General features: G+C 41.7%; 1 protein-coding gene across 3 annotated transcripts in view; it reads left to right on the top strand.

The window, feature by feature from the left end:
• The window catches only part of opcml (opioid binding protein/cell adhesion molecule-like), a 337114-nt gene that overhangs the window by 130616 nt on the left and 193734 nt on the right, over nt 1–12764 (top strand). For 2 of the 3 annotated variants that reach the window (XM_051401624.1, XM_051401623.1), the window contains one exon: nt 4694–4769. In XM_051401624.1, coding sequence (XP_051257584.1) covers nt 4694–4769 — 76 coding nt within the window. Of the gene's footprint in view, nt 1–4094; nt 4770–12764 lie in introns of those variants that run through there. The other variant, XM_051401622.1, reaches the window with a different exon arrangement.

Raw genomic sequence — 12764 nt, 5'->3', positions numbered from 1 at the left:
GGGTATTAGCTTGCTTTGGTCAGAGGCCGGCCCATTGTCTGCTAGCTCTGCCCATCCTTGCATGATATGAATGAAGATTAGCATGGATTGTTTGAATAAACCACCCAGGGTCTGGTGTTAATGCGTCGCAGCAGGAAATTATGTGAATGTCACTGCATGTATAAGTGAAATAAATGAGAAACACAATGTGCCAGGAAGAGCTGGACTGTATACGGCTGTAGCCAATCAAAAATACGTTGATTTAGGTGAAATGGCTTTGTTCATTTGAGCATGTTAAAATCAATATGCCCACCTCCTATTTTAGAGCATGGGCAAGTTGATCCAGGCCACGTAGGTTTCACTTTTTTCTTTTGCTCTCCTCCTATTCTTGTTTGTGCGATACATCAAGAGTGATTCATGTGGGCCGTGAAGCAAACAATGCCATTCTAATTTGTCATTTCTGCACGCTTGGCACCCTCGTTCATGGTGCAGCTTTGGCAAGGTCATCGGATGTACCTGACCCTCTGTAAGGCAGAACAATGAGGGTCAAAAACATAATGCACATGACATGGATTGAAATGGATTTCAGTCTTATTTTATCCTCCAAACACCACTGATTGTTGAAAATACTGCACATACCTGACTCTCTCTTTCTCTTGATTGTGCCATTATTAAACCCTCTTTATCCTTGCGGTGAACTGATACCAAGGTGTTAAAATGGGCATCACATGACCAAATGTTGCAGCTTTAATCGACTGAGAACAAGTGCCTAGGCCCACCTCCTTCCCTGCACCCTTGACTCTTAATTAAGACCACATATCTTAGATTTTGCTGAGGTCAGGAAGGGATTTTAATTTAAAAACCATTAAGATGTGCACACAGTCAGGACTTGTGTTGCATCCCAGGCAGATATCATTTTAATTAAGTCTTATCTATGCCCAATTTCTCCGGCGCAAGACATCATCATAATTCCTCAATAACAACCTCCGAATACACCGAACAACAGTTTGGCAAATGGGATGAACTGCTAATACGTTACAAGTATTGACCTGTGAACCTCTGTCCAACATGATGCCTAAACCTATAGGTTAGTCTGTACATTTTAATCAGGAGTGGTGTGGTGTTTAGCTGCTGCCTTAAAATGATGGAAAAAAACATGATACACACACAGGATAGTGTGTATAATATATTTTCTTGTTAATGACACCCCAAGGTCCACTTCCATTGCACTGAAGTTTGTCTTCTACTTTTGAGACCTTCAGAAAGTGGGCAATAAAACCTTAAGAGAGCCTCACACCTGCTAGAAGATATAATTGTCTTTTTGGCACTGTGTGGTGCAGTGCACTTAGTGTGTTTATTGTAAAGAGAAAGGCGTTTACTGTGAAGTCAATTGCACGTGAGACAAGATTGACGAACGCACAACAGAGCGCAGACTGTGTAGCCTACCAACACAAGCCGTTAGTGCTGTCATACTTGCGCAAACGCTTGATACCAGACGAGAACAATGCCATGTGTCACTTGTATCCTCCCCACTGATGGCACCCAAAGCTGTCAGCGCATTGTTGTCTGTCGCCATCCCAATATCTTAACGGCACGCCAAATTGATGTTAAGGTAAAGAAATTATCTTGTTCAGCCTCCTCGTGAGACTGAAGGGCTGCTGTTAGATGCAAAGTGCCACTCTCATCCCCAGTGGCCGGTGTCCCCTCCGTGCATACAGATAATGACGGGAAGAGACAGCGCTGGAGCACATCAGTAAACAAAGTCAGTGTGGTTTACTGAAGTTCAGACTCTCATTAACTTGAACCCTCTCCCTAAAAGTTACTCTCCTCCTTACCCTATCCATCAAACAAACAAAGGAACTGAACATTTCAGAATAAATTACCTATCATCCACCTTATAAGTTTGCATAAAATGACACCTTACAAAAGCAAAGCCTGGGGGCCAGTAATCTGTAAAAAGGTTTAGAGGTCATTACAGAATGTTACTACAACTAAGCACAGTGAGAGAATGTAGAAAAAACAATTAAGGTGTCTGCCTTTTTAAAGTCTTTAAGGAAGTTATGAAGCTTTAAATGAATCAATCAATACAGATCTTTCCATGCAGAGGTTAATGGGACAACATGTCAATAAAATGAACTACTTTTTTTGAGGATTTTCGACTTGTTGAAACAAGTGAATTCCCTTGTTTAGACTACAGCATGTCACACTCCTCTTATTTCACTCCTCTTCATTCACACCTCACAGCAAACACACAGCTGACAGTCTACACTTTTCCTTCATCATGGCCCCACGTTTTCTGTTTGATAACTTGATCACACACACGCGATGTGGGAATATGCAACATTCATAAGCACAAAACTCACATAATGAATGTCTTGAAACTGGATTTGAACATATTCCAAAGTAATTCCATAGTTTAAAGAGTTAAATTCTTAAGGAAGATGGCAAATATTTTCTACACAATTCACCATAAGGGGTCCTCGATCCTTTTCACATCATGGTAGCCAAATAAATACATACTGGACCTCTATCTTAAATAATTCAACAGCACAACAAAAAGAGTCATAATTCATTCATTCTCTTTCAAGTGAATATAATTATTGTCAAATTGAACAATTCCTAATTTTGTTTTGTAACCTCTGGGCCCCTGTGTGCTTGTGAAGTGAAGGATGTTTTCACATTCATCTGCTGAAAATGGAAAGTTTCTCTGTGCTCATTGAACATCTGATTTTAAGGGGCGGGGCCCACCAGCATGATCTGTGACATCACAAATAGTTAGGAAGTCCATCCTGGTCCAGTATCAACTTGTACAGTGTGATGTAGAAACTTGAAGCCACCAGTGCACATCCACTGAGAATGGACTTTACAGTGAAGTAGGAGACATCTTGTGCCCAGCAGCAAAACTTTAGAAATAAACAACATTTGCATATTCAGAGATTCTGGAAGTTTTAATGAGGCAGAAGGAGGAGATGACTTTTTAAGGACTTTAATGTGGAAATTTAATGTGGCACACATTATTGTTCCAAGCCGACTATTTGTATATGTCATAATACGTGTCTGGAGGGGGTCTTGAAACTATGGTTGGCTATTGGTCAGAGGCGGGACCTTAATTGGAACCAACTGTTTGATGTGTAAACCAGACATTTGTTTATGAAAGTGTTTAAAATATCCAGGACGACTGCTAATGTATCTTGGATTGTGTTGCAAGAGGCAGCTAGTTGTTTTAGTCACTTTTTGTGACATTTCACTATAGCCCTTTTTTTGGTGATGTATTGTAGATATGATTTTTTTTTGTTGCTACTTTACTGTGACTGTATTTTTCACTGTGCAATATTTTATTTAGTAAGTAGCCTACTTTTGGGGTGACATTTTTGAGGAATTAAAAGCTGCAGTAAGTAACTTTTATAAAAATAACTTTTTGCCATATTTGTGGAAACGTTCACCATTTTCTGACAGTAGTACATTTGACAGATAATCTGTGAAAAAAATCAGTTTCCCCCTGCTACAGAATCCCCCAGGCCTGAATGAAAACAACCAATCAGAGTCAAGGAACATAGTTAATTGTTGAGTCTCATTCCCAAGTCATCAAATACCGACACTTTGGGACCCTGGGAATCAACAATCAGCTATAGTTCTCACATATTTTTATAAAAGTTACCTATTGCAGCTTATTATATATTAAGTTTAGATAAGAAATAGTGAATTATTGCTATTTCGAGGCATTGGGGGCACACCTCACACCACCCCTGCATAAGTCAGAGACCTACTTGGAGCACCCCGGTCAACAAAGTCTGGATACGCCCCTGTCTGTTCATGAGCGTCGCCATCTCTATATACATGCACAGGCTCACACTAGTGTAAACTACATCAACCTACATGATCCTCTCACATGTATGTTTGTCACATTTAATGATTTATTATTTGTCATGTTGCTAAATACAGTAGGGGTGTCTCCTGTAGACCCCAGTAATGGCACACTGGACCCCAGCTGGGAGGGACCTACTCTAACCCCTGTGAATATGAGAACAGTGAGACCATATGGTCCTCATACACGTTACCCGGCGATTAAGAGCGAGAGAGAGAGCGAGAGGGGGAGAAGAGAGAGAGAGAGAGAGAGAGAGTGTGTGTGTGTGTACTCCAGGAGCTGTAGCCTACTTAACGAAAAAAAAAAGATACATGAGCGAATTCAGCCTTTTGCTTTGAGTGTCCGCAGCTTTGCACAATTCTCTCCCAGACAAGCAAAAAAGAGAGAACACCGAGTGAGAGAGAAAAACACACACAAGGAGACTTGGCTGATGCATCTCTCCGAGAGCATCCATTTCACGGCGATTACAGTTTGAAGCGGAGGAGACTGTGCGCAGTCCTCTCACAAACACGGAGCTTTTCTCTCCTCCGAAGTCAGTTTCCTAGAGCGGCTGGCGGGCGGAGAGACACTTTCCCCCCCTTTGCGTTTATCGACACGGACAGTATTTCATAACCAGCCTGTTTACTTGGAGCAAAAAGCAGGTCGTCCGCAGCTCGGCACAGGCGACAGCGCATCTTGTTCGTGGAGCGGAATTCGCAGCTCAAGACGCGAGAAGGGAATATCCGACGGTTCAAGTTTTCCTGGAAGTTGCGCAGTGACAGAAAAACATGGGAATTTGTGGCTATTTGGCGCTGCCTGGGAAAAGCCTTGTCGTCCTCGGACTTAAATTGTTATTCCTTGTACCTGCAGGAGTTCCAGCCAGGAGCGGGGATTCTGTACTAAAGGACAACATCACCGTCAGACAGGGGGACAGCGCCGTCTTAAAGTAAGTCTTTCACTGTATTTCATTACCACATCACTAATATCAGGATGTCTCCTCCCGTGCGTCGGTCCACACAGACCGACCAAGCGCAACGGTCCAGGAGTTACTAAAGGTCACCATAACCTGTCTAAAGACGCGCAAATGCTCGGCTTTCCTCTGAATTGGAACTACACATGCTGCATGCGTGCCCTTCACAAGTTATGGCATGAGGCTAAAAACTGTGTGTGCAGCCTCTCCTGCTCATTGCCCTTGAATGTTATTGATTCGGCTGGTTAATGTGTTGTTGAGGATGCACAGAGCTGAGACACTCAGCATCGGGAGGGGTTGTGCACGGATTGGTTTGAGTATGTGACACAAATGCAATGATGACTTTTAATCTTCAGGGCTGCGTTGGTTTTCTTACACTTGAGGAGATGTTTCCGGAAGACAGACATTTCTGGCAGTTTTTTATCAGTTTACCCTCTGTAAAAGAAAAATCCTATAACGCTCTCATGAGGACTTATCATGGTTCTACAGTGTTATCACACTTAATCATATATATCTCCAGTTCGACCATAATATTCCCGCGCAGGGTTTTACTGTCTTTATCACATGTAATGGTGTTTTCTTATCTTCTCCCTCCTCGCTGTGATATGTATTTGCGCCTATAAACTGTGTTGTGCGTTTGCTGTATACGAATAGACCAGGGGTGGTGATAGAAAGTCAGAATCTCAGTGAAAGGATGTGAGATAGGGCCCCGCTTTACCAACCCACCCACACAAATACTCACACACGCATGCATACTGTACACACTGTACAGACATTGTGTTTCCTTATCACATTGCCTATTATGTGCAGACATAAACTGCCACATCATTATTTGACTGTAATGCAGGTGGAAAAGGTTTGAATAGTGCAATATGTAGACATAATAGTCAGATACAAGCTAATTTAATTGTAATTTTACAACACATGGTTTAATAATGAATTTCAGATTTGTAGTTCCCTTGATTGTTGAAACAAACACAAATATATACAACAATTATATACAGTCCTCATACAGTCCATCGTATCCTTGAGGGTCATGGGGGATCCACCTGGCATTGGACTATATATATATATATATATATATATATATATATATATATATACTGCAGTGATCAGCAGTGAAGCTAATAAGAATCAATAAAGAAAAATTAGAAAAAAAACTACATACATATAGTAGAAAGTCATCATCACAGACAACAGAGAGGAGATGAAAACGATGTGTTAAATTACAATTGTGAACACGTGAAGATGTGATTTCCAACATATGCCAAACGCACTGTATGATGTTACAGATGTTAATAAGTGTCTTGATTGCTTATTTAGTTTTACAATCTGCAAATGATATGTTATGAAAGCAGACATGTGAATGTGCAGCACTAATGTGAATGTAGTCACATCACCATGCCTATAAAAAGGGGGCTGCACGTTCAGTACCTCAAGCTGTCAGTGCAGGGCACTGCAGTTCAGCTGGCTCCAAGCTGGCTGAGATATGAGCTACTTGGACTAGAATTATTGCACAGTCTGATGACTGCTGACACGGACGACCAGCTGAACAGCTTGCTGTTGCACCTTGGGTATACGAGGTGGAAGGTGAGCGAGCGCTGTATCACCGCTGGAGTTCAGTTTCATCCTCATCTTCTCTCCTTTGCTCTGTGCACCCTCAGAGAAAAGAGCCAGGCTGTTAATCCTGTCTCCATTCTCAGCCATTACAAATGTGCACTGATTAGTAGAACTTGTTAAGCTGTCTGTTGGAGCCACTGAAACCAACCATTTCACTCCCCTCACCCTGGATGGTGACAGGCTGGACCCCAGTACTCCTCAGGCAGGCTTGCGTTCTCCTTTTCTCGCCCTAACCTATGCACCGCACAATAGAGGAGTCATCAAATAACTTGTGAAGCTGCCATGACCCTGACTTGAAACTTAAAAGGAGAGGTGTAGAGAGTGAACTTGAAAAGCTGAAAGCTGACAATACAGTTACCCGGGGCGTCCCTGTGCTGCTCCGCAGTGTATCCAATACGCTGCCCTGGAGGAAGATGAACTGCTGCCTGTCAGTGAGCTAGTCAGTCCATAATCCAGGAAACCATGCTATCCACCTGCATCGCTTTTAGCTTCTCCCCAAGCAGGAGGGGCTGGATGGTGTTGAAAGCGCCAGAGAAATGAAAGGACATCATTCTCATCCTGCTTCCCAGCTTCTGCGGGTGGGAATAAGGCCCGTGGAGCTGGTATTCGATAGCATTGTCTGCGCATTTGACAGCTCGGAGCACCCTGAGGCTGACGCTGTGAGGACCCACTGCCTTGCAAGTGAGGAGCCTCTCTAACTCCTCTAACTTCCTCATCGCCCGAGTGGCAGCAATGCCGAGACTTGGAAGGGTAGCTGGCTGGTGAGGTTGGGCCAGCGGCAGGAAGCCTTGGCCAGGAGGCTGGAGAGAGGAGGGCGGCTGTGGTGTTGACCTCTTATTTGATCTACATAATGGGGAGAGTAGACAGGCTGAAACTGGTAGGCACTGCTATTTTCATTTGAAAATATTGTGTGTGAAAATGCAGCTTCCATTCAGCTAATTTCTACCAATAGACTCCTATATTTCTAAATAAATTACAGTGTTGGGAACCTGCATTTTGCCACATAAACAAGGATCTAATATATGTAATATTGCCATTACTGCTATTTGGAAGTCCGTATCTTACATTGCCATATTTGTGACATTACTCTGAAGGTTAAATTACTTCAAGTCACCCACAAAAAGTTGCCCCACAAATAGAGATTCAAACAGCGATACACAGGTTTCATTCCAGCTCGGTGCAGAAAGCGTTTCCATCTCAGTTCATGAGTCCAAAAATTGTGCTGCGAGCCAACTCACAGAGGGTTAAATGCTTTAAGGCTGGGAAAACGACATTAGTGTGATCCTAGCAATATGTTTTAAATGAAAGATTGCCGCATCTCAGTGATTTCCTGTAGCTGGCAAAATTCCTAGGGTGTTATTTTATTTCTACAGGGTTGTATTATTAAGACAGTCAAGGGCAAACAGTATCATTCACACATAAAGAAAGCCTCTGTCAACAGGAACTTAAGCAAATGTGAGCGGCAAAATAATTAGCATCATTCAGCACAGCTTAAGCAGCAATTATATATATATATATATATATATATATATATATATAGACTTAGACTTAGACTTCACTTTATTGACCCCTTTGAGATGACTCCCTCAAGGAAATTGAATTTCCAGCAGCTTACAAAACACTTGTATAGAAAATAGAAGAGGTATAAAAAATACAGTATAAGATAAACAATAAACTCTTAGCTAAATATAGAAAGTAAACAATAAACAGTAAACGATAAACTCTTAGCTAAATATGAATAAACAATAACAGTAAAATGAACTCTTAGCTAAATATAGAAAGTAGAGATAAGAATAAAAGTAAAATAAAATTCAAGTAAAATAAAGTCAAATAAGATAAATGTAGAGAACTATATAGAGGATAAATATAGATAAATAAAGATAAAATATAGGACTGTATATGGCATTGTGTTATTATACAGTGGATAAATGACATTAGCAGAAATTAGCAGTTAAATTAAATTATTGCACTTAAGTGGTGGATTAAGTTATTGCACAAAAAAGAAGAAGAGTGTCCAGGTATGTATGAGTAGATTATTATTGCACAGTGCTACCACTCCTCCTTCCCTTCCTTCCTCTTTACCCTATTTCCTCCTCCCCCCGAGTGAGGAGTTGTAGAGTATGATGGCATGAGGGACAAAGGAGTTCTTGAGTCTGTTGGTCCTACACTTGGGAAGGAGCAGCCTTTCACTGAACAGGCTCCTCTGGTTGCTGATGACGGTGTGCAGGGGGTGGCTGGCATTGTCAATAATGTCCAGCTGTTGGTCCAGTGTCCTCCTCTCTGCCACCGTCACCAGTGAGTCCAGCTTCATGCCGACCACAGAGCCGGCCCGCCTGATCAGTCTGGAGGTGTCTTTCTTGGATATGCTGCCCCCGCAGCACACCACAGTGTAGAAGAGGACGCTGGTAACCACAGACTGGTAAAACATCCACAGCAGTTTGCTGCAGATGTTGAAAGACCGCAATCTCCTAAGGAAGTACATCCTGCTTTGTGTCTTCCCGTACAGGTGGCTGGTGTGTGTTGTCCAGTTCAGTTTATTATCCAGCCACAGCCCGAGGTATTTGTATGATTCCACAGCCTCCACCTCAGCTCTATATCATCTATATAAATGTATATATATATATATATGTAATGTAGATGGTGATCACCAGGGATAAGAGAATGTTACAGGAACAAGAAGTTGATGCCAGTTTGTCTTTAGTGTGGTATTTCCAGGTAGTGGTAATTTGATTTATATCCTGACCATCCATGATTCTTTGTCAGTAATTGATTCTAATCAGCTGACTATCGCCAGTATGTGGCAGTTACAATAAATATAAGATTTTCATGAGATGAAATGTAGGAGGTTGGGTGGCATACCTAATAATAGACATGCCAGGTGTTGAAGCAATGGTGCAGTGGTGAAAGTTCATCAGATCACATAGTACAGATATATGTCACCACTCAGAAAAACAACTATACTATAGGATCAGACATTCACTCTTACCACACCAATGGGCCACATATCTACATATGAATCTTGCTCTCTTATTGATGATAGCATTTTTATGAGCTTCTGGCATGGGGCCATAAGCTCCGCTCGTGTGTGGTGCCGTCGCTCCTTTGCCTTACTTGTGTGACAAGCTAACATAGGCAACATAGCAAGTGCGATTTTCTGCTCAGGACATTTTTGCTCCATGCTTTGCTCGCTAGTGTTCTCCATTTTTATAGTAAGAAACAGAACATTACTAGCTTAGACGGACAGGTCAGTAGGACATGCCATAAATCAAGCTGATAGTGAGCGCCCTCTGCTGGCACAAGGCACACTAGTTACTCTTGCATTTGGAATTGGTAAATACACTTTGCAGGGCTATAACCCCGGTTCCTCAAGCTAATCCACAGACTTTGTTGTGGGTTTCATGTAAGAACTATTTCCTTTGTATGTATCACTCACAGAAAGGAAGCGTGCACCCACTCACGGACGAGAGTCTCGTCCCCGTGACAGCGCAGTAATAATAATAAAGATTGCTGAGCTCAGACGCTATGACGTTCGCAAGCTCACCTACCACCACTGAGATAGCCAACACTCAGATACGGTTGGTGGGGGTAGTTCAGTAGGAAGAAATGATTAAGACATTGCTGTTGAGTTTTTTAAAATATTTCTTTTGCCACTTTGAGCACCGCAATGCTTATTGCCATCTGGTTCCATTATAGTAGAAAGAAGGCAGACATCTCTATGGCAGATATCTCCAAAACTCAGGAACTCACACCAAAAACACTATAGGTAAGAGGACAAATATTTAAGATTTTGAGGTGAACTGTTCTTTTAAGCCTATGCAATAAGACGATAGTTGGGAGAACCCAAACGAACACTTTCACTGCAGGCGTGCATGCTTTTTCCTGCCTAAGCTTGAGCACATGGAGCTTCTCTGTATCCCTCACCCACCATCCACAAACAACTGTACAGTAGCATGATTGGCATTAGTCATTCTGTTTTCCTGCCAGGGGCTTTAAATAAGCAGCTGTCATTATCTGCTTTTCACATTTTTTAATATAAGTATTCTATAAATGGAAATTCATATAGACAGCACACCAGTATGTTTTGTTGATCAACCTATACTTTTTGTTCTCAGTGCCGTAGATTTGATTTCCTTCAAATTAAAATTGTTTTATTTTACTATTTAAAATGAGGATGAAGTTGTGTTTTACTGAGCAATGATTGCTTTTTTAATGTTGTACACATTTCTTTATTCTTAGATGTGTTTGTGAAAAAGGAATGCTTTCAAATTAACATTATTGGGAGAGCTACATAGATGTTTGTTTTTTGTTTTTGTGTGATTGCCTAGTGTAAGGAAACACTGCAGTCCTTGTCATTGCTAACTCTATGGTTTACCTGTGGAGGGCTACAGACAAACACTTCTATGACTCCTGCAAGTGATGATTCATATTTCACATTTATGTTATGACATTATGCTGATGTCCAACCTTTAATCATGGCCAGTTGTATTTATTGGAAAGCTGGAGCTGTGACGTGTCTCTATAGGTATGGGATTTGAAAACCGGTTTGAGTTAAGACCCAGTTCCAAATTGTCCGACCCATCGAAATCAGATGCCACCGAGCTTATCAATTCCTTTTATCAATGCCAGTATGCTTTTCTGACAGTTGCACATTCAATTCAATTCAATTCAATTTTATTTGTATAGCGCCAATTCATAACAGAATTTGCATTGCATAACAAACATCAATATCATCATCAGTCAAACTCGCCTACACTGCTGGAAACTTGCAACAAAGAGGAGTCATGGTAGAGAGGAAGAAACTGTCCAAAGCATGGCTTAATTTCACAAAGAACCTCAAAATTACTTTATCTCTACTCTGTTTCTACACTGTGTTCAGACACAGAGATAATAAAACGGTTTCATTGACGCTGAAAACCTGTGTAAGCCTACTTTTTTCCCACACAGAACATTTTTCAGGAGTCAATAATCGAATCGATAAAAACCGATAAGCGGAATTTATAATGGTATTGGTATCCATAAAGTTTTAGGAATTCTCATCCCTAAGTGTCTCTGGGCCATCTGACAATGTCATTTTGTTTTGACCTGTAACTGTACGTGGGATTGGGGACACAATATCTTACTACTAAAAATTTGCTTGCGTGTACTCAGCCACCCAAGTCAAACCACTTCAGCTGTACAGGGACTGTTTATGTGTAAAGGTTTATGGTCGTACCACTTTACCTTCCTTATCGTTGTCTGAAGTGGTAGTGGATGACATGAATGGATTTTGTAAGATTGACCTGCTCTTCTTGTTAACCAAAGTCAGCCTGCACTAGTACTTCCTTTTGTTCCTCTGCATCCAGGAGAGTGGTACAGGATCTAGACAAAAGTCTTTTCATTCAGCTTTGGGTGGCAGCAATCCAGCTTGCATCCTGTATGGCTGATTAGAGACAGAACTGAGGCCTGGTTAGGGAGCAGGTGATAAGTCCTGTCTTCCCTATAACCATTGTCATTAAGGAGAGCAAGACCTACCACTCAGACTAAATGACATCAAGGCTGTCTTGTAGCTATCCTCCCCACTTTCAAAGTGGACAGGTCTGAAAATATCAACCGAGGGCCACCCTCAGTGTGACTGGCTCCACTGCTGTGTCACTGACAGGTCCTTTATAATTTTGCTCTCTATGGCCTTTTTCCCAGAGTGGTCGACAGATTAGCACCAGAGATGGGTGAGGTAACATGCAGCTGACCCTTGGCGCATTCCCTGTCTTAGCCTTGTAAGCCAGAGTGTGGAGAGCTGAGTGGCGACTAATGGCAGGCCTGTCTGAGTAAGGTGGGTAGGTGCAGTCACACCAGAATTGACAACCATTTCATGAAGAAAGATGTGAGTTGAATTGCTTCTTGTACCAACATAACTTTTTCTTGCTGTAGGAAGTGGGAAGGTGCAAGTGTGTTGAAGCCACAGCACTTCTTTTCTCACCATGTGATTCTGCAGCTGTGTGTTGAGTAATTCTAGCAAGGGAGAAAATTTGAGGACAAGCTGATGCTGTAGCATTCATGGTCAGGGCCTTCTTTTATTGTCAGCTTCACAATGAAGTGGATATTGGACATATTAAGGGTCTCTAATGGCATACATTGGCCATGTATGTACAAGCAGCTTTTCTACCTTGTTGACTGTTGATAGTACATGCTCATTCCACCTAAGTTCCAAAAAGACTCAACCTTTCTCAGATTTGGATTTTATGGCTCCACTAACCAACAATGATGGAGATTTTGGCCCAAGAAAACATCATCAGTTTCCTACTGGATTTAAGGATAAGACACATGTTTGAATTACCTCCAAAAGATAATAACTTAAAGGACCAGACTATAGTA

This window comes from Dicentrarchus labrax, unplaced genomic scaffold (assembly GCF_905237075.1).
Source record: "Dicentrarchus labrax unplaced genomic scaffold, dlabrax2021, whole genome shotgun sequence".
Classification (NCBI taxonomy): domain Eukaryota; kingdom Metazoa; phylum Chordata; class Actinopteri; family Moronidae; genus Dicentrarchus; species Dicentrarchus labrax.
Note: the sequence above shows the minus strand (reverse complement) of the source record. Positions and strands in the feature narration are given on the sequence as shown.